At 46.1% G+C, this 22,908-nt stretch overlaps 1 protein-coding gene across 2 annotated transcripts in view; it reads right to left on the bottom strand.

The window, feature by feature from the left end:
- The window catches only part of Vit (vitrin), a 113,703-nt gene that overhangs the window by 6,854 nt on the left and 83,941 nt on the right, over nucleotides 1-22,908 (bottom strand). The window contains exons 8-11 of one of the 2 annotated variants that reach the window (XM_041631168.1): nucleotides 21,818-21,862; nucleotides 20,052-20,114; nucleotides 15,129-15,276; nucleotides 1,099-1,202 (exon numbers count right to left, since the gene is read on the bottom strand). In XM_041631168.1, the coding sequence (XP_041487102.1) occupies nucleotides 1,099-1,202; nucleotides 15,129-15,276; nucleotides 20,052-20,114; nucleotides 21,818-21,862 (360 nt within the window). The remainder of the gene's footprint in view (nucleotides 1-1,098; nucleotides 1,203-15,128; nucleotides 15,277-20,051; nucleotides 20,115-21,817; nucleotides 21,863-22,908) is intronic. The other variant, XM_041631169.1, reaches the window with a different exon arrangement.

Genomic DNA, 22,908 nt, shown 5'->3' with positions numbered 1-22,908 from the left:
CCTCTTCAGCCCTTCCTATGGTCTTCTATGAACCAACTCCCATGGACCTCAGTCATCCCTGGATTCCCGGATGATGCAGAGGCAGACTAAGAACATATCGCTCTCTGCAAATGTCTACCACTGCGTTAGGACACCTCTGTGATCATCAGGAATTGAGAGCCTCGCTAGGTTTTCTCATTGGAATTTTGCTTGTATTAGCAATAAATTGAACACAAATATGCAGTCTCCTCTGTCATGCTTATGATGCAGATAGCGTGGCTTTGCAGACAAGGATTCAGTGACTCAGCTAGTGTTATTTAGCAATGCACTGCTGTGAAGGGTTGTGCACTTGCCAAATATTAATGTTCTGGTCACTAGAGAGATATGAGAGGGAGGGAACTCATTATTCAGACTTTTTATAATTCCAGGGATGCTCTGTGGATATTAGTTCTGCTTGCTGTTTTTCTCCATGCTCCGTACATTTATGCCACCATAACTGGCATCTGACTTCCCTTGGCCTTAAATGCTTGGAAGTTTCCCTAAAGTAGAACCAGCCTTCCCCGCAGCCTTCGAGGATGGTTGGTGTAAACCCCGCTCCCTTGTCCAGTCTCCTCTGGGTGAACAGGTACAGTGGAACTTCTGGGGCTGCCCCATGGAGAGCTAGGCTTGAACTTCTAGGGCCACTTGCCCCTCTGAAGGTTCAGATGCCACAGAGAACTCATCTTCAGACACAAGGCTTGCGTCTCTTGGCATAGTCACCGCTACAACAACTTTGATGGGAACAAGGCCCCTGAAGGGACCTCCCGAGTGGGACAGTGACAGACCTCGTGCTAACTGGTTGGTATTTATAGGCCAACTATGACATGGTCATTACAGCTGTCCTATTAGTCCCGAGGATTGTGGCCTCAAGCCACAGAGGCAAGGGCCACTGAGGCACCAGCGTCTGACCATCCCTGCACCCGAATCCATGGTGACACTTTCGGAAAGATGCAGAGGCTGCGTGTCACTTCTTGATGGATTATTTTTTCCCTCCTCCTCCAATATAGAATATTATAAGACAACCACATAGAAGGCGCACCATGGTAACAAGGTAGAATTACCCGAATCTGGGTCACATACCTGCATTAGAAAGGCCTCCTCTCTGGGTAATTTTCTCTATAGCTGTCTTTAGATCTTGAGAATTCGTGTGAGTTTTGAGGTTAAACTGGGTAGCGGGGTTGTCTCTAAAGAGAACAAGAGAGAAAAGTTAGCTAGAAAATTATTCCCTTTGGAGGAAAGCAGAAATCATGGTTGATGCCTTTGTGTACAAATAAAATGGTTGCTGGGACAAGGCCTGAGGCTGTATTCATGAAGTGTTCCTCGGCGGACAAGGTGATGATGACACACGGAGGCTGGGGTCCTCCACAGGGACCATAGGGACAGCAGGCGGCTTGGGACAGGAATGGAAGGTTTGAGTTATATTTCTGACTGTGCCGTGTCATAGCTGTGATATCTTTTTGTTTCTTCTCAGAGCACAGAGGAAAGTCCTCTTTAGTTTATCTCCTCAGTAATGAATTTCCTTTTCTTTTATTGATTTTTCTTTGACACCATCTTCCATGTATATGGGTACCTAATGTATTCTGACCATCTGCCTTCCTCTGCCCCCTCTTATTTTCTTCCTATCCTTCTCGTCCCCTGTCCGATCTTTACTAGTTAATCTCCCAGATTTATGACTTTTGGTTTGGTTTTGTGATCCTTAACTAGGGCCACTGTGCGACCATTGGATTGAAATGTCTATGAGCCTGGTGGGGTCATCAGGGAGTATACAACTCAGGACAATGATTTCTCCACTCACAAAAATCTATCTGTCTAGCTGTGTAGTCTTGAGGAATCAATTAACTTTTGGGCTGGGGGTTCAGCTTCCTCAGATGTAGAAGCATCATCATAACATACCATATGCAACCCCATAACACAACAATCGCATTGCTACTGTAGTCCAGTGGGGTTCCACCATAGGGAGGTAGCAGTGAGCTCTCAGTGTCTCTGGATCGCCCAGATCCTCTGCAATAAGCATGCCAGACGTTAGACCCTCCGTGGGTGACCAGAGACCTGCTAGCCGTGCCCTGGGTGCCCCCAATGCTGAAACCAATTAGGAATAGTGATGCCAGGAAGACCATTGTATCTGTCTCTTCTTGTGACTCCTACGAGTAGGTAACATGACTGAAACCTCACCAGAAGGTGAATGCAACCTCAAGGCAGCTGGAGCCGGAAGGAGCAAGGAGACGGAATTGGGACCTTTCTCTAGAGACTAACACTCAGGTGTGGCAGGGCGATGAGAACAGGCTTGAAACTGTTAATCGGGCGGGTGTGGAGGAGTGCCAGAAGGGTGAGGTTTCTTCCAGGTGCGTGCGCACCCTCAGTCTCGGTGCAGCAAGGATGTGAGATGAAATCAGATCTGTTGCGACACTGACACTCAACCACAGGCAGGGCAGAGCCCCAGGACAGCATCTCCTGTGCAGCCACACAAGGCTGCACGCTTCGAAGGAGCCCTCGCTTGGCTCAAGGATGCTGTCGTCTTGAAACTCTTAGTTTTTGAACAGGGGAGCCCGTACTTACAGAACTGGTGCGGGCTGTGGGGCCAAGTCTTAAAGAGGTGGGGAATCTTTTAAAAAAGACTTTCCATGGGGGCTAGAGAGATGGCTCAGTGGTTAAGAGCACTGCCTACTCTTCCAGAGGTCCTGAGTTCAATCCCCAGCAACCACAAACTGGCTCACAGCCATCAGTAATGAGATCTGGTGCCCTCATCTGGCCTGCAAGCATACTTGTAGGCAGAACACTGTATACATAATAAACAAACAAACAAACAAACAGTTTTTCCACAAACAACAAAAGCCCAGCACTGAGCAGCTGCTTGGGTAAAGTGCATGGAAGTGCTTTCTTAGCTTGTCCTTGAAACCCCAGTGTGGCCCACAGGGAATAAGCCATTAGGACTTCAGACTGGTAGAGGCATCCTCTCCTTTCTTCCTATCCCTTTACCTTCCCTATTCCCAGCCTTCCTCCACCGCTCAGGCCAATCTCAGCTATGCCCAGAAAGTGTGCTTATCTAAATGGCTGGTGTCAGCAGCCTGAAGGGCCCTCTGTCTTCACAGTCGTCCAGGAAGGGCTGTTTTCGCCTCCAGCCACTGACCTCAAGCCCTGTACTTATTCACAAAACCCCTGTGTCCCCATTCCTCACGTCCCAGCAGTTCTGCTGGCCTTAACTTTATTCTTGGTTCTATTATGAAATTCTATTAGCTGTGGCAGTGCCAGCAGTAGCATCTGCCAGAGGGCTCTTTCTTCTGTTCTAACTTGGCCTTGAAGACTGTGCTGTTCAAAAATCCTCAGGGGCTCTGGATGTAGAGTAAAGAATGTGCTTAGCAGGTACAAGACCCGAGGTCCAAGCCACAGCATCAAAGTTAGCTCATGCCTGGTTAGCATGTGTCGGCTCATGCCTGGTTAGCATGTGTCAGCTCGTGCCTGGGTAGCATGTGTCAGTTCGTGCCTGGTTAGCATGTATTGGCTTGTGCCTGGGTAGTATGTGTTGGCTCGTGCCTGGGTAGCATGTGTTAGCTTGTGCCTGGGTAGCTCATGCCTGGGTAGCATGTGTCAGCTCATACCTGGTTAGCATGTATCAGCTCGTGCCTGGTTAGCATGTGTTGGCTTGTGCCTGGGTAGCATGTGTTAGCTCATGCCTGGTTAGCATGTGTTCGCTCGTGCCTGGTTAGCATGTATTGGCTTGTGCCTGGGTAGTATGTGTTGGCTTGTGCCTGGGTAGTATGTGTTGGCTCGTGCCTGGGTAGCATGTGTTAGCTTGTGCCTGGGTAGCTCATGCCTGGTTAGCATGTGTCAGCTTATACCTGGTTAGCATGTGTCAGCTCATGCCTGGTTAGCATGTGTTAGGCTCTGGTTTCAATCCCCAGCATCAAGAATGAATGGAGATGAATGAATGAAGAATGAATGAATGAATTAGTGAGTGAATCAAGCTCCTTGCTGTGATTTGGATATTGTTTTGAGTTTACATGTTGGGAGTTTAGTCCCCGGGAGTGGAAGTGGTAAGAAAGCTGAGGTCACTAGGGGAGCAGCACTGGGAAGGGGTGGTGGTGACAATGGTGGGGGCCTTGAGCGCCTGTGAGTCATGGCAAGCATGAGACTGAACTGCTCTCTGGCATGCTGACTAGCAATGTGATGCCCCACTGGCATGTACTGTTGCAGCCTTCCAAGAGATCTAGCAGACCTGAGTTGATGATGGTGTCCTGCCCTTGAACCCTAGAACTGTGAGATCTTTTTCTCAAAGATGAGCTGTGTTATCAGGCTAAGAAAAATACCAAATGCTACACCCAGTCAGACCCATCTCCTACCTATCTCCTGTCTATTTCCATCCTTTTTGTTTTTTGGGTTATTTTTTTTGGGGGGGGGTCTCTGTGTAACAGTCCTAGGTGTCCTGGAACTAGCTCTTGTAGACCAGGCTGGCCTTGGACTCACAGAGATCTGCCTGCCTCTGCCTCCCAAATTCTAGGATTAAAGGAGTGTGCCACCACCGCCTGGCTCCTTTCCATCCTTTCTATTCTCAGCTTTGGCCTTTGATCTTTTTACTGAATGACTAAGATTCTGTTTGGATCTGGACTATCTTTCAAAGGTTCCCATGTTGAGATTGACTCTCATTCATGGTGTTGATGTGGGATTTTCCTCTGTACACTGTAAATATGATTGGTTAATTAATAAAGAAAACTGCCTTGGCCTGTTGAAGGGCAGAACTTAGCTAGGCAGGGAAAACTAAACTGAATGCTGGGAGAAAGAAGGAAGAGTTATGTTGAAGGAGCTGCGGGTTGCATTCTGCCACCCAGCTCCCACCACTGGCTAGCTTTACCCGAAATAATAACACACAAATTGTATTCTTTTAAACACTGCTTGGCCCATTATATCTAGCCTCTTCTCGGCTAACTCCTGCACCTGGACTAGCCCATTTCTAATAATGTGTGTAGCACCCCAAGGTGTGCTTACCGTGAAGATTCTAGCCTACGTCCATCCTGGGTCAGAGCTTCATCACGTCTGCCCCAGAGAGGAGAGCTATCGAGTCTGAGCTCACTTCCTCTTCCTCCCAGCATTCTGTTCTGTTTACTCTGCCTACCTAATTTTCTCCTATCAGGGCCAAGGCAGTTTCTTTATTTAACCAATGACCTTCCTCCATCAGAGTTAGGGAGAAGTTATGTAGCCCTGCTGGAGACAGACACCAAAATTTTACCTGGCAAGCCACAGCTATGTGGCAATACACAGATTAATAAAAATGGGTTAAATTAAGATGTAAGAGTTAGCCAATAAGAAGCAGAGCTAATGGGCCAAGCAGTGTATATTTATATACATATATATTTAAATAATACAGTTTCTGTGTGATTATTTTGGTTCTGAGCAGCCAGGACGAACAAGCAGTCCCCCACCCCCCCAACATGGTGTTATGAGGAGGTGGTGAAAACATGAGGTGGGAGGAGCTAGGCTACTGGGGGCGTGCCTTTGAAGCAAGCGTGACACTAGAATGTCATACTAAAGTAGCTAAAAATGTGGAACGTTTTCTCATGGGTCTGTGATGTGACTTAAATTTCTTGGACTTTTGGTCTTACAGCAATGCAGGAGAATGTTGTTTTTCTCCTCTGTGGTGGAGACACACTGCTATACAGTACTATGGCAGCTCTAATTGTTGACTTGGTACAAGCTAGGACAACCTGGAAAGAGAATTTCGGTGAAGGACTGTCTAGATCATCTTGGCTATGAGCATGTCTGTTTGGGATTATTTTGGCTGCTTTAATTGGTGAGAGAAGGCACAGCCTAAAAGTGGACGGCACCATTCCCGGATTTGGAGCGCTAGACCGTGTAAGAGTAGGGAAGGTTAGCTGAGTAGGAGGCGTTCATTCATCTATTCTCTCTCCCTGAATTCTCTCCTTGACTTCTCCTCAATATTGTGCTAAACCCACCCTCCACCTGCCGGCATTCCATCATACATATACACATCATACGCAAATGCATCTTCAGAGGCATGCAGTCCAGCCAGTCATACACTTGATAAAAGGCGCTTTTCGTTTTATTTAATGCCATTTCTATAAAAATATTGCCTCGTTAACTAGACTGTGGAATCCTGAAGAGGAGAAACTCTATTACATACATTTGTTATCTTAGTGGATTAAAAGGCTGGACTGGGGACCTCTGAAACCCTTCCCAACTGTTGAATCAATAATTATGATTATGGGCAAAGACATGGAACTCGTCCACGAAGGGTTTCCCAGAAAAATGTAATCAAATCACTTAGATGAAACTTACATGAATAATCTTTTCCAGTGGCACAGGGCAGATAAGTTTAGTACACGGTAAACAAAAATATGCTTATGAAATTTCATTCTGAGTGCATTAGGGGAAGGGGCTGTGTTGTTAACCTGCAAGCGATGGCTACTCTTAGGACAGTGCCTGGGAGGGTGTGGGTGTGTTTATTCTTTTCCAGGGTGCATGGGTTGTCTGCCTGACATGGTCACCCGGTTATTCTTCAGATAGGGCTACTAGGGTTTCGATGCTGCTTTTCTGGAGTAGTTAATGTGTTGGGGGCATGGTCTTCAGAGTGATGGAGTTGACATGGCAGATTCTTCAAGATAGGTAGGTCGCCGACTCGACCTTAGCAGAGGGTACCTAAGTGATGGGAGAAACATCTTTGGAAGGAATTAACGTGGGCCTTTAGGGACTGGATCAGTTCCCACAAGAATGGGTTGTTATGAGGATCCTGACACCTCCCCATAGTTCTTCGAAATTGGTCCCATTTGTACATCTGCTCTCCTGCTGCAGGAAATCCTTCATCCAGTAGCCTTTATGTTACCTGCCCATTTGGGCGTGTTCTCTTACACTATAAATGCCCATGTAAAGTGCATGCTTGCTCCCTCTTCTGGCTGCTGGATTTGGTTGCTGTTCCCAGTTCGAGGAGAGGACTGTGATCTGCAAGTCTACCCCTAAATAAATAACCCTCTAATACACTCAGTTATGAAACTAGTGTGGGATTTTTTAGTGTCCATCATCACTATCCTTTCTGCAGTTCCTGCCCTGGGTTAACAACCTCCATGAGCTCCTCATCCAAGTTAGGCAAAAGCTAGTGATGCATTCAAACCCCCGGAAATGTGAGCTAAATAAAATTATCTTCCTTATAAGTTAACGACCATCAGGTACTTCTAAAAAATAAAAACAGAAAACAGGAGCAGACAGAATTCATTTAAATAAAGTTTAAAAGATAATGCCCCTAATAGTTTTGTGTAGGCAATCTTTGAATTTTTAATTTTATTACAAGTTCTCATCAAATGAAGCCACATTTTCTGTCTCAGCAGATTAGAGATTTACTTTGAAAATGAGAGAAAAATAATAAAGTTTGTACTTTAAGGGCAAAACATGTAATTGTTCTACATTTGGAAGAAGAACTAGGCTCATTGCAAAGTGAATGATTCAGAGCTAGCAAGATAGCTGTACACAGAAGGGGTTAATATGCATGCCTGCAAATGGCTCCTGGGAGAGGGTTTTGGGAGCAAGAACACCCGTCAGAGGTGAGAAGAGGTGGTTTCTTTGAAGGATTTGGGTTGGGGCAGGTGAGATTGGTATAACAAAATGTCCACATCTCCTTGGTGGTAAAACTCACTAGGGGCTTTTGTTAAACCATGTTGGTTACTTGATATCTTCCAGAAGAAAATCAAACATTGGCCTGGGAGTTTCTAAAATACAGAATCTATTGATTCCTTCTCAGGGAGATTTAGGAAGCCCTGGAGTTTGGAGGACTTCTGCTAATGTCTGTTGGTGTCCCAGAGTCGACTGGTCTACCTCCCGATACTTTCAACAAATGGATGAACCTCTCAAAATAATGTTATGCCAGTAGAGAAATATTAGCTAATTACATTTCCTCCAGCAAGAATCTTTGAAAATGGTTTTTTCTAATCAGGCAGTGTTTGAAGTTTACTATAAAATAATCTATATTTAGCCATTTAATTTTCATTGTGGGTTGAAATGGACATGGTGTGAACTTGGCCACTGAAATGAAGCATGCCTATGAGATCAGGAAGAGGTCCTAGGGAACATGCTGGTGGCTGCAGGGGACGTGGCAGACTTTCCCCTTGAGGGCTCATATTGAAAATGATTCTGGTTCCAGCCTCTCAACAGCTCTGAGCTTCACGGGAGCAGCTATTGCCAGCCTGACTGGAAGAGGCCTAGGCCAACCTGCTGAGGGACTTGATGCAAAAACCTTACAAGTGATCACTGGTCTTTTAATTTCCTAGCAACAGAAAAGGGGAAATAGGGTCTTCCAGAATTAACTTTTAGATGAGTTTTTATGTAATTAATAGCAGTATTTCCCAGAGAGTAGCAAATAGACCTGTCTCAACCGCTTTCTGCTGGAGAAAATGGGACATTCCAACTAATGACCCCGGAGTCCCTACAGAGGCAACCGGCCCACCAGATGTTAATCTGTAACCACACTGGGGGCCTCTCTCGGTGAGAGGTGGGATGTTGAGTCAGCTAAAGCAAGCTCTTGTCACATTGAGTCATGTTAAAAATGCAGATTTGCTGCTGGAAAGCCAGCATAAGGTCTGAGGTCATGCATGTCTAACCTCCTAGGTCAGTGGTTGTCAACCTTCCTAATGCTGTGACCCTTTACTCTGGTTCATCATGTGGTGGTGGCCCTCAATCATAAAATTATTTTGTTTCTACTTCATAGCTGTAATTTTGCTCCTGTTACGCTATGAGTTGTAGTGCAAATATCTGATGTGTGACCCACAGGCTGAGAACTGTCCTATGATGCCGTGGCTCACTCTTCATGTAGCAGCGTCTTAGTGAATGATTTAAAATTCCAGATAATCCTCAATGAGGTCTCCAGAGGCACGGAAGGGAGAAGAATAGATAAGACTACATAACGGGAACTGTAGATATGTCTCAGCGGTTGAGAGTGTGTACTGATCTCGCAGAGGTCCTAAGTTCAGTGTCCATGCCCAGCAGCTCATAACCATCTGTAACTCCAGCTCCATGAGGATCTGACCCCCTCTGCTGCCCTCCATGGATAACTGTCCTCACACACCCCCCCATAAACACACACGCACACACACAGTTAGAAATAAAGCTAAGTCTTCAAAGGAAGAAATCTAGAAAGGGAAGAAAAAGTCTGAGAGGGGCGTGGTACGGAGCTCCACAGCCCTGTCTAGGTCACCGAGAAGGAGGCATGAGAGTCCGTAGCATGAGCCTCACATGAAGGCAACATAGGCCCGTGGGAATAGTCACGCCTTCTCTCTCCAATTGTATGAAGAACGACTGAGAAGCTGGGGGATCCATGGTTCCATATGCAGAAAGTGATGTCACTGAACTGATGTCTGATTTGGGCATCAGGACTTTTAAGGACTCCCTAAGTGGTTCTGATGGGCACACCAAGATGGCTGTCTGCTTTCAGGAGGGAGGGTGATCTCAGAGGATCCCCCACAAGCCCAGCCAATGTGAGATAGGACTTCAAGGGTAATCACTGGCAAAGCCAAGTGCGTTTGTTTTGTACGTACCTCAAGAGAACCACACAGGAAGGTGTATTAGTATTAGCTAAAGGATCAGAATTGATTGGGTGAATGTATACTATATATACCATAGTACATATGCTATATAATCATATTATATCATATATATCACATAAACTATATTATAAACTAAATATAGTATATATACTAAACCATTTTTTTTTCAAGACAGAGTTTCTCAATCTGGAACTCACTCTGTAGACCAAGCTGGCTTTAAACTTATAGAGAACCACCTGCCTCTGCCTCCTGAGTGCTAAGATTGAAGGCCTGTGCCACCACTGCCCAGCCACTATATATATATATTATATAAATAGATATAGAGTATATGTATATACTATATAAGAGCCAGTCTAATAAATCCCCTTTTAATATATATAATATAAAATATATGAAAATAATATACAAGATACATGCTATAAAGTATATAATATATGCTATACAGTATTCAATTATATAATCATATACAATTATGTTATATATAATTATCATATACTATTATTATACACCACAACACATGATATAATACGTATATAATATATTAAACACAATATATTGCATATACTATATATTATATATCATGTATTGCACACACACATAGATGTATGTATGGGGATTTATTAGACTGGCTCCTAGGAGGTGGCTCAGGTAATCCGCAATGGCTGTCTCTAAACCACATTAGGACTACTGAAACACTCAGCCTCTTGGACCCAACAAATATTAGAGTCTTTCCATCTTCAGACAGCCTCCTCTGTCTTCAAAGCTGCAATAGGCATCTCTGTTTTTCTAGTCCGTGTCCTTTTGGTGGACAACAGCTGGGAAAAGCTTCTGGCTTTCACAGATTTGTTATTAGACAGGCCAGCAAGGTGACCATCTCTGATCATGTCAGCGGGGTCCTTTTGGTTCACACACGTCGGACATTTGCATGTGGACAGCTGTAAGGGCCTTTATTCTGCTACACACGCAATGCCGTCTTCACTTCCTCCCTGCACTCTGACAGTCCACAGATAGGTGGCGCCACTGATCCACAGACAGCTCCTGCCTGCCTACCGCTTCACTGTCTGTGACTGGACATCTCCGAGGCTGCAAGATGATACAGGAGGTGTAGCCCAAGTCACACCCCATCAAAGAGGTAGCTGCTCTAAACCTCAGGGCAAAGGCACATTTATTTTTAAATGAAGAAAACTAGCATTTTGCTGTATTCCAAAGCCATTTTTTTTTCTATTTTGAGGCACTAGTGTTGGCAATGAAGTCCAAGAGAACATGCATATTTCCTTTCCATTTACGGGACTGAAATGAGCAATTATCAGAAGGCTAGGGATCGGGTAGCTCCCTGTGGATGTAGACTGAGCTACAAAGCAGGCTTCCTGCTGTTTGCAGTCACCCTGCCTGTTGGATGTCATCTATAGCAATTAGCTCTGACTGGGCTTTCCTCGGTTCGTGACCCCCTTGGTATTAAGTTCAATCACACTCCCGTCAAGTTGTATAATTTTAATTTTAGAATACACGTGCAAGTCAGGGCCTTGACCCTTGACCTTGGGTTCCAGCACTGAGTCTCTGCCTTTGGGCTGGTGGGAAGCATCAATCATGAATAGTTTCCCTGGTGGATGAGCAAGTCTCCCTTTGAAGTCTATCTTGTTTGACATTTGGGGGATTATCCCGTCTGATATTTGCCCTCTTCCCATGGTTGCGCATTTAGTGGGTGTTCTTAGGAAAGTCATGTGGGATGTCTGAGTCTGCACCAAATGCCACCTGTCCTCGTGGAGGCTTGGGAGGATGGCTGTGGGAGGAATGTCATGGTTGCTGACAGGATGTCACAGTCTTGGGTTATGAACTCTGCAGGCAGAGAACAGGGGAGAGAGAACATGCTAGTGCTGTGGAGGGCCAGACCTTCTGTCAGGCGGGACCACAGGAAAGAAGGAGGCCAGTGCGAGGTGAAGCATTGAAGAAGCAGATCCAGGAGGAGAATGGAGGGAAGGAGGGAGGGAGGGAGGAAAGGAGGGAGGGAGGAAAGGAGGGAAGGAGAGAGAGTGAGAGGAGGGAGAGGGAGGGAGAGAGCATGCAAAAGCAGTTACACATCAGTTTTGTGAGCACACCACAACACTTCGCTAGGGCTACTTGCAAGAGTTGGTCCTTGATTTTTCCAACGTGGTCCTAGGGACCAAATCCTAGGATGCACAGTGAGCATCTTTACTAAACATCCAGAAATCCTGCCACCCCTTTCTCTGCGGGAACCACCATTCCTTCGGAGACCAGGAAAGCAGAAGCAAGCGCCCTCCAGATTTATAGGTAAACATTAGCCCGAGGTGAACACGCCCCCTAAGGGGCGGGACTTATCCTTACAGTCTTTTGGCTTCCACCCACGTGCATATGTTTGCATATGTATGCATATGTTTGCCTGCATCTTCTTTCTCTCTTTCACACACATAAATAACAAATAAATTAAGTCTTCAAGCAGAAGGGGCTGGTGTCTACTCTTTCATGAGGTGCATTTTTCTGCTGTTGCTATTGTCTGTGGATGCCAGCTTCTTCCGTGTTTGCCTATGGACTTGAACCAGCAGCTCTCTGGGAGGCATTCAAACATTTGGCCTTGGATGGAGTCTCTATCGTTGGTTTCTCTGGCTCTCACGCTGCTGCTTCTTGACGGGAGTAGTAACCAACTTCTTTGGCTCTTCAGCGTGCCGGCAGCTTCTGTGGGACTATCTAGGCTCTAATTGTGTAAGCCAATCAAATAAACCGAGTCAGACAATCCTATTTCCTTCTGGTTCCGTTCCTCTGGAGACGCCTGACTCACACAGAAGGCAATTGGACCTGGTGAGAATCCCCAGGCTGTGAGGGGAATCAGATTCCCCACCGGACAAGCTTTTCCTTTTTCAAAGTCACAGCCCAGTCTGTCCAGTCTCTTAGCCACTCCCTTTTTTGGTCTGCACTAACGCTACTTAGTGGTGAAGAATTGAAGAGAGATGGGAGGTGGGTCATTGTGCACCTGCAATCAAGAGCAATTTCAGCTGGATAACGTGACCCCCTTCAACCCTGTCAGGACGCCCTCCATTTGGTTGCTCTCAATCCACAGCGGCTGTCCAACCCTGGCAGCCCTTCATTTCATCATGGATCACAGCTAATAGGGTCTCGGGACTGCAAGCAAGAAGCAGCAACGGGCTGGCCTGCTAGCCCGGCGTTCATTTATTGGCTATCTTCTGAGGCAGCCGTTGAATTATACAATGCTAGGGCTGGCGGAGCCCTAATAAATCATCCGCTGACCCCATATTTTACAGGTGTCGGCATTTACACGGAGAGGTTAAGTGCTTGCGTAAGGTCCCCCAGTGAGGCTAAGGTCAGAACTCAGGTCCCCGTCAGCCAGTTCACCAGGCGCTCCTCCGCACCCTGCTATGGGCAAGGCGAAGATGACAGATTGGCTGATATGGGCATTAAAATGGAAAGATAGACACACATTTGCCCTAAATGCTTTAAATTAAACAATAAGCACCTCAGACGGAGAAAAGGCAGGCACCGGGCAGTGTTTAGAGAGTGACATTGGAAAGCAAGGATGCAAACGCTTTCTTCCAAATGATTGTGTTCGGGAAACACAGGAGAATGTTGCAGGTGCTGTGTTTCTTTGCTTTGTGTTACTATATCATAATGCTACAGACTGGGTGTCTTATTAGGAAAATAATTGTATTTCTTGTATTTCTGGTGGTTAAAGACCCCATTTCTGGGGAAGGTTTAGTGCTCTGCCCGCCCACAGCAGACGGTGGGAGGCAGGAGCAAGGGCAAGGAGAGCCAGAGGCATTTTCATAACAAAGCCACCTTCTTGATAATTGACGTGGTCTCTTGATTATGACGCGAGTCCATTGCTAAGCACCCTGGCTGTCCCCACCTCACACCACTATAGTTCTGTGAGTGAAGCTGCCAATCATAAACTCTGGGGCCACATTTGCGCCTCAGCAGGCTGGAAGGACCTTCTATGGATTTTGCTTCCCTGATATATTTATTATTTAATTCTCATTCTTATCAACACCCAACATCTGGGGCCATTCTTCTTTTTCCCTTGACCTATTCATATCACACCGGGAACCCAGGTACGGCCAGCTTTTTTCCCAGCTATTGTTGATGCAAGCTTTGACTTCTCCAGTAAAACTGACTAGACCATCTGGCACTGAATACTGGTATTGGCTCTTTGTAGGAAGGCTGGCCCTGCGCTTGCTGTCTTCAAAAGTAACATAGGAGAGAAAAAGGGGTGATGTTTTGAGAACAAAATAACCAAAAAGCCCCTTTTTTTGTTTTGCTGTTGTTGGTCTGTCTCCCCCTCCCCCCCAATTTCAAGTCAAAACCTCACAAGGTGACAGGACACTGATTGGTGACTTAGCAGCAACTGATTATCTCTGACTGATCCTATTTGCAGATGCCAGTTAGCCAAGCTCCTAACCTCCCTGTCAGAAATAGAAGATGGGAATAAATGTATTAGACTTGAGTTCTAAAAAATGTACTTGTTATAAGTTATTTGGAAAAGAAAGCATTTTCACTTCTTTTTCTAGTAACTCAAAGAAGAAGCTGCTAACACCTCCGTATGACATCCGTAACTAATGTGCTGCCCCAGGTCGCCCCCGGGGCTGCTTGCCAGCTAGGGAACGTATGGAGGTATCGGAATGTTGGAATGCTCATAATTTTCAGAAGGAATGGCTACATGGTCAGCGGAGCTGTGAAGCAAGAGAGCCGAACTCTGTGTTTCTTTTCAGTTCCGAGGGCTAGACGATAGGTATGCGTGGAAGAAATGCCTCATGGGTACGCGAAACCCCTTGGTGGATAGCATGATCATGACCTTGCCCCTCATAGCTGTGTGAAATGTGCTTACAAATGGGACATTTATGCCTGCTTTTTCTTTTGATGGTGATCAGCCATGTATCTGTAATCTGTTGTAAGGAGGACCCCTTCCATACCTAAACTAAGATTGAGTTATTATTCCAAATTCAGGGGAAAGAAGGTTGAGTTTGGAATGTTGCTATGGTCCCTTAAATCTTACCCTTAATGAAATAATTAGATGAATCAGGGCCAGTAGTCTCCATGTTCAAGACTGGTGGAGCCCCCCTCTCTACTACGGCACTCTCTGTCACCCAGTGGATAGTGTAGGAAAGAGAACACAACAACCTCAAGCTCCGTGGCAGCTGGCGTCTTACCTTCAGGTAAGTGTAGCCAAGGTCGCAGCCCCTCAGACAAATGTTTACACAGTCAAGGCTAAAAGGTGACTTAGCTTTCATCGTCTAGAGATAGGGAGACTGGTGGTAGCATAACTACTTGCACCCAACACTCTTGATTCCTACAAATAGTACTCTCTGCATCAACCATAAGTGCAAATGGCATTTACTCCCAAGCATGTATCTTTAGCCTTTTCTTCCCTTTGGGAAGGCTCATATTTCTTCAATGGCGGATGGATCGCTTCTATTGTTGGTTTTTTAATTACATTTGCATTAGAGAAGAGAACGAATGAGAGCTTCCGGACACATTGATATTTGTGGTTGAAGTTAGCTGTGCAGTGCCACGGCAAACAGGGCTCAGAGCATTAGCTGCACTTACCCGTACTGAACAACACCCATGAGAGGACCGTCAGGGCCAACGTCAAGAGCCTGGGCAACGTCTGCTAAGAACTGCTTCTGGATCTGGAAGCGGCGCATGCCGATGTTGGCGCTCCCATCCATTAAGAAGGACAAGTCAACTCTGCAGTCTGCGGGGATGGAAAAAGATGCTGTGATTCTGTTTGGGTCTGAGGGCTTTTATCTGAGCATCTTCTCTCTCTGTGTTCCCGCCTAAGGCTTGCACGGCTCCCTTCTAGGCATCTTGTGGGTTTTGTTCACTACAAGCCCAGAGAATCCACTGAGAAGAAAGTGAAAAGAGGTAGAAGAGGTGCAAACTCCATTTCCCCGAGGACCAGGGTCCTGGATCCCTGGGCTTGTTCTTGTTTCTCCACCTGCTTTAAAATTCCACGGCTCAGTCACCACTGTAGACTTCAGAAGACAGTGACACCCAACATCACTTGGGAAGAGCCTCAAGATGGATTCCCAGGCTCAGACCACAGAAGTGCAAACGCCTAGAAGCCATGGGAAAAAGGCTCAGTGTGTAAGGGTGTTGCTGAGCATGCATGAAGAACTGAGTTGGGATCCCCAGCATCCAAATGAAAAGCTGAATGTGGCCTGTGCTCCGTGGGCTAGAGCCAGGATGACGCTGGAGCCTGCCAGGCAGCCGTGCTAGGCAAAACAGCAATCCCTTGGCTCAGTGAGAGACCCTGTCCGATTGTCTAAGGGAATGAGATGGAGAACAACAGAGCAGCTACATGGCATCATGCACGTGATGAGGGTGCCTGCACAGACATGTGTGCTTAACCCCCCCATCCCTCACACGCATGCCCACACAAGCAAGGAAGTACAGACTCATGTGTGCTTAACCCCCCCATCCCTCACACGCATGCCCACACAAGCAAGGAAGTACAGACTCGTAGATGTGAGGATTTGCCATGACCAAGTGTCAAGAACTTATGGCCTTTTATTCTCTTCCTTCGTGAAATATGTGGGTTGTGAAAGAACCCACAAGGCCAAAATGGAAAGGGTGGGAACAGGAATTATAGAATTAGAAATAGATAGAATGTTTCTCACTTCCCTAGGTGAAAGAGTGGAGGAAATTATCCACATATATTTGTAAGACAGTTTTATGACTTTGCTGAATCCCTCCCCGTTTCTATTGTGAAAGAGTAGGGTAGATAGATGTTCAGGGATAGAATGTCTGATCTCCTCAAATAAACCAGTGTTCCCTTGTCCCCTGGGGTTGGGGTCTAAGGAACACAGAGTTTGCCTGAATCCCCAGGCACAATAAAACCATATATACATTTTGTTTCTGTATATGTATGTATATGTGTATGAATGATACATATATTGGAAGTATTTATGTGATACACATTCATTGTTATAAATTAAATTATAAATAGTTTATATAAACTTATAATTTATAAATTAAACTATATATAGTATATTATGAATATATATTATGCATTAAACCATATACATTCATATGTAAACCATATATATAGTTTAATTCATAGTTACCCACACCAAGAGACTAATAATAACTAATAACAAAGCAGAATAATTACAAGAATATACTATATTCAAAATTTAGGGTTATTTACTTCTGGAACTTTCTATTTAATATTTTCAGATTGCAGGTGACTACGGGTAATCGAAACTGCGGAAAAGGAAGATGTGCTGTTTAAGATAGTTGTGAGAAAGGCGGCATGGATGGTGGGCTGTAAGTTAGTTTCAGCTTTCAGTGCTAATCGGGCTAACAAAGCAGTATTTGTTACCCTCTGCCGTGGTGCTGACCCAGTATGATAAAACTAACAGTTCATTGCTGAGCTGAGGACCTTATTGGGAGTCCATATAGCCTTAAGATTAATAAAAAACGAATGAGGAATGAATTATTGAATGATTGCATTTGAGGAGACAAGAGTATTTTTGAAAAAAAAAAAACACTTTTACAGAGAACCTGAAGAATAAAGAATTTTGATCTGGAGCATCCGAGAACACCTGAGGGCCAGCACCCCCTTGTGGTTGAGGGAGAAACTGCGCAGACAAGCCTGCATGTTCCTAATGGCCGCCGTGTTCTCTATAAAGGACACATGGCTTCTTTGGGGCTGGCGTTGCTTGCCCTCCACTAGCAAAGGCCCCACAGACAAGAAGAGACTGTTGAAAATGCCAAGCGCTTGTGAGCTAACAAAGTTGGAGGCAACACTGAATAGAAATTCAGTGAAGTGAAGATGCAGAATTGGTGGATGGAGAAAAGTTGAATCGAAGAACGTGCTGGAGTAGCTGCTGAAATCAGAGGAGGTCTTGGGGCGACCAGAGGGATGCTTGTCTCCCTCTGCTCCATCTTTCTGTGTAGCATATCTCACAGCCTTTTGCCCCAAGTGCTTTCTAGTCTTCCCTATCCAGCTGGCTTTCTCCTAAGTTGCCTATATTCTAAGCGAAACCCTGAGATAAAGATAAAAGGAAACAAAGCAATCCAACCAAATGTGGTTTAAAGAATCTTCTAAAGACAGAGGTGAAACAGGAGACAGAATTGCTATAATGTCACTCCCAAATGGCCAACGGGTGTTTTTCTAGGTCTTGCCTTGCAATGTGAATTATCGCCAGCAGGTGGCAGTAATGTTCTTCAGGGCTTTCGGTCCACTAACAGTTTTCCGGAAACAAGGATGGACTCCTGGGATCCACTCAGAGGTACAGAATCCGTTTTGCCTTTAAAGAGTACCCTCGAGTTTGAGAAGCACTCAGAATAAAGGTTTTTCCTTCAAGACACCAGCAGATTAGTTCAACATCGCCTTTTAAGATAGAGGAAAACCGATTCTAGGAAGGAATAACGGGTTTCCCCGGTTCACTTATTTTCAACGAAAACAGTACACGGATTTGGTAGCATCTGTTTTGGTTCCTCAAGGACAGTTCTTACTCATTTCTTACATCTTGAGCTATGTTCAGGAACAACGTGTTCATTTTTACAGCAAGCAATTTGTCCGGTTCGTTCTCTTGGACCTCGTCTGGCCTGACTGCTGATGGCTGATGCAGAAGTCACCTTTGTTAGGTCTCCCAGGATTTTTTTTTTTTAAATTATTTAATCCTCTCTGGGACCAAACACCAGGTCTTACTGTACATCCTAGGCAATCACTCTATTACTGAAGCAAAAGCCCCTGCCTCCAAACTCACAGGATGTTTTAATGGCTACACTTCTGCCTCAAGGAATATACAGGATAAGACCCAGCGGGCTTCTTCTGCAGAAACGACAGCAAGCTGATGGGAAGATGACGTCAGTACTGACGGGTACTCAGCATTAGTGTCTTCTCCATGGTCACAGGGAAGGTTCAGGGTGAGGGAGAAAGGTCAGATGTAGTGTCTACGGGAATCAATTTTTCTTAGTTCTGCAGTACAGTTCCTCGTTTTACAATTCTATAGATGAACTCATGTTTTGTGCTATACAATACATATAATATAAGGTCCATATTCTGTAACCTTGGATAATATCAGAGCCATGCACAGGTCACGGGTGCTTATGCAGTTCCCACAAAATATCTGTGAGCCACTCTCAAGGGCCACAAGTAGCTTTGGCTCTGGACTCCGTAGGTTTGGGGTGCGGGCTCTGCCTCTACATTTGTTCCAAGTTCCCAGGGCAACTTGCTGATGCTCTTGGTCCTCTGACTTTACTGTAGTAGCAAGTCTAGTGAGAGACGGGTGCAATAGGTAGTAGGCAAGAGATGGGCATGGTTAGTCTAAAACACACCACGGGCATTTCTTACAGCGGAGTTGGGACAGATGCGCAACCACTTAAGGGCGTTTTCAAGTGCTTTCTTTTGCTATGTTAGAAGATAGGACCCTCCCTGTGTTCCCTAGCCCCTCCTTGGTGGTATTCCTGGGTGTCTTCTCCCCTGCCTAGTGTCGCTCATCGTATCTGGGTCCTCTCTTTCTCTCTAGCCCATCTCCACCACACTCATTGCTCCACAATCTAGTCTGTGCTTTGAGCCACAGTTAATCTCCCAACTCGGAACTTTTGATTTTTTAAATTCTGAAGCGTTTTAATATCCACTTAACATTCCTTTTCATTTCAATGTGATAAAGAATGACACGCGCTGTCACCTTGTCTTCAACTCTGAATCTCTGACTGGGCTGTCCCTTCCCATCCAAGCCTCAGATCTTGCTGTTGGACTGAATCTCCCGTAGCAAATGACAGACACAGACAGTCTCCTGTCCCCAAGCCTGCTTCATCCTGCATTCTTCAACACAGTACCATCTATCCAGCTGCACAAGTCTCTTTTAAAAAAATTTAAATGACATCTATGTGTTTACTTAGTGGGGGGCGGCAGGGGGAGGAGAGCACACACACACACACAACTGTTGGGAGTTGCCTTTTTCTTTCCACCGTGGATAGAGCCCAGGACATTAGGCTTAGCAGAAGGCGCCTTTACCAGCTAAGTTGCCTGCAGATGCCATTTCTAACTGTCTTACCCTGCTCCAGCCCTCGAGTCCTGCGGATGTCATGTTTAACCGTCTTACCCCACTCCAATCCTATGGATTCTTCCTTTTCTATATTTCTTGTATTTGCCTATTTCTCTCATTTCTGGTTCTAGCTCCAAGCTCTAGCTTCCGTTACCTCCGCGGTACCCCTGCCGACCAGCCTGGCAATTCTTTTCTTCCGCCTCGCTCCCCCACCCTTTCCCATTCTTCACCGTTGCCATAGTGACGTTAAAAAGGACTCAATCCTCTCCTCCCCCCCCCCCCCCCGCATGCAAATACTTTAAATCCTTCAGAAGCTCTCCATTCTCTTTAGAACAGCGACAGAAGATAGGGGAGAAATAGATCTGTGGTAGGAGAGAAGTCGGTCCCAATGGAAGGGAGTAGGTAGGGGAGAGAGAGCGCTAATCAGATGCTAAAACCATCCTGGCTTTCTAGCTGCCAGCTAACTCACTTGGATCTCCCTGGGGCACTAGCTCCGAAGACTGTGTGCTGAACTCTTCTTCGGGCACAGATCCTGGAAAGAGAAGTTAAAGTTGTTGTGACTTCCAAGCGTAGGAACACCTGGCCTTATTTCAGAGAAGGGGACAGAGTGGACATTCATAGCTGGCTTGGCTCATAGCAACCTCTTTTCCCTCCTGGCCCCGTCCTGAGAAAAGTAAGTCCTGACAGCATGCCCAAGGATGCTCGGAGGACCTTGATCTGCTCTCGTTTGAACTCGTTCTATCTAAGGCCTGGTTTATTTATGCGAAAACATTACAGGCACGTCGGAGTACATTATTATCTCTAAAATTCTGAAACTGTGGAGGTCAGGAAATGAGTCTGACTTGTTCAGACCCCTACTACACTCAGCACACGTAGGTCCTTGGCCAAATTTTGGTGATACAGGCCCTGAGCAAAGATGAGTTAGACACGCGCAGGGCGATCTAGAGAAGGTTGTGTGTGTGCCAGAGTGGAGCACAGCTCGGACAGAAGAGCAGGGCAGACAGGGTCTCGCCCCCAGCACTCTGAGGCTAGGGACAGAGGTACAGGATGCTTGGAAAGGCTGTGTGGACGTGGGGCTTCAGCTGGGCGGGGGTGCAGTGTCTGGTGAGGGCTATGGACGCAGAGCGCGATGATAAGCCACAGACACAGTCAGTGCGCGTTCTGTTGGGACGGCTGCGACCACTGGGATGCTCAGAGGCAGTGAATACGTGCAGGAAGCACGTCTCCCTGTTTTCAGCATGCCTGGCAGTTCTGGAAATTTCTGGCAGTGGAGGCAGGTGTGAGGTTCTGTCCTCCTTGCTTTTGTTGTTGTAGTGAGTGTCCTCCTCCTCCTTTTTTTTTTTCAGTTTGCAAAGCACATGACTTCATCTTCCCCCCCGAAAGGTCAGCCAGCTTGCCCCACTTCCTCACATCACTGGAAAGTTCGTTTCTGGTGCTCTACTGTGTTTCTCAGCCAGAAGCCTCCCAGGGACACATCTCAAAGCTCTACATTGTGTGGGGGGTTGAGGGGGAGCAAGTTTAGAGGCTTGACCTTCCTATCCCTGTCTCCCCTTGCCAGAAAAATCTTGCTTCCTCCCAAGAACAGGAACACTTTGTTAGAAGGTCAGGCATTTAATGTGGTAAACACACACACACATACACACACACACACATACACACACACTCACACACACACATACACACACATACACACATACACACACACACATACACATCCACTGATGAGAATGAAAAACCTCAAACCATTTTCTTCTAACTTTCTTGTTTGTTTGTTTTGTAGATAGGGTCCTACTATGGAGCCTTGGCTGGTCTGGAGATCGCTATGTAGACCATCCTGGCCTCAGACTCACAAGAGATTCACCTGCCTCAGCACTGGGACTGAAGGTGTGCACCACCACCAGGCAGCCCTCCTGAATACCACTTTCAAAGGGGAGTGAATTAGGGAACAACTGTGCACGCTGCCGGAAGAAATGAGGGTCTAAGCCCATCTCACTGGGAACTCATTTCCGCCAGCCTTTGCCTTTCTGTTTCCTCTCTCCCTTTTGAAGAACCAGTATCACCCTGCACATCCCTTGGTAAGTCTGAATGGGCCCAAACCAGGACCTGAAGGTCCCAGGAGGAAGCTTTTAAACAGCTGGGCCGCCTGAGCCACCAGCTGGACTGTTAGGCCATCCTCGTTCTCCAGGGCTGGGCATCTCCATCTGGACGGGCTCGAGAGGCCAAATGGATACTTACCTGAATCTAAAAGGACTGGTCCAGGCTTCCACAGGTCCGTCTCCCCTGAATTTCCGGAAAAAGAAATAAAGTTACTAAAACTGATCCAGGATACTGTCTGAAGGGAAGTGCTAGGAGGTTGCTTCCTGGTCTCCCAGGCAGAGAGTCCAGCGGTGGAAGACGGGATCAGGATTTTGGAGGAAGAAGTACGAAATCCTAGTGATGTTCCTTCTACACGGAGCTCTTAAAACCAAAGACGTGTGCTTCATTTCCTCTTCACCAAGGGACACAGGACTAAAAGGAATCCCTGACTCCCAAAAAGCTCATCCAGCCAAAAACAGCCCAACATACTTCTGTATGGTCCCTGCTGCATTAGTGGCTGGTTGGTGCTACGATACTTCTAGATATACCGAGAATGCGGAATTGTTTCCTTGTTAGGCATCTGAAGTATTTTGAGTTAAAAAATTTCCCCACTGTTCCAGTCATCTATCCATCTTTCCACCCACCGATTCACCCATACTTATTAACCATTCAATATACACCCAATACCATTTAAATTACACCCATTCCACCTGCTTGGCTTATATTCCAAAATGGCCTTCTCTGCCAGTTTCTGAGTTTCCTCTCCTTTCATGCCTCAGAGCAAAGAAGCATGGCCCTTGGGTTCTAGGGCACGAACATGCTGTGAAGTAGAAAGGGTGGTGGAGAGGGGGGATTTTTATCCAATACACTCTGTTCTTATTTGGGAAATCTGGAAGGTCAGGAGGGGCTCAGAGGCAGTGCAAGCATGTAGGGAAGCCTCACAACACAAAATGGCTTATTTCTCTATCTGTCTGCCCCCTGCCCCAGCCTCATGCCCTTCCCAGAGGTCTCGAGGGCATGAGAAGTTTTTGTCCTCTAAAGGCTGTCTCTTCTGCTGAGGTTGGAACTACTAAGTCACTCAAGTGTGACTTAGTATCTTTTTCTTCATGTAATGAGGCCAGGGAGTTTTTAAAAAGGTTAAAGTTCTATGTATGTCCTTGAGGGGTAAGACCTAGGTTAACCTGGTGTGGGCATCACTGGTTCTGAGTGAGTCAGAAGCACCCTCTCCAAGCTTTGACTAGGTTGAAAGG

The sequence above is a fragment of the Microtus oregoni genome, unplaced genomic scaffold (assembly GCF_018167655.1).
Source record: "Microtus oregoni isolate MIOR12 unplaced genomic scaffold, Mior012 000036F_ref0000092, whole genome shotgun sequence".
Taxonomy (NCBI): Eukaryota; Metazoa; Chordata; class Mammalia; order Rodentia; family Cricetidae; genus Microtus; species Microtus oregoni.
This window is presented reverse-complemented; position numbering and strand designations above follow the sequence as displayed.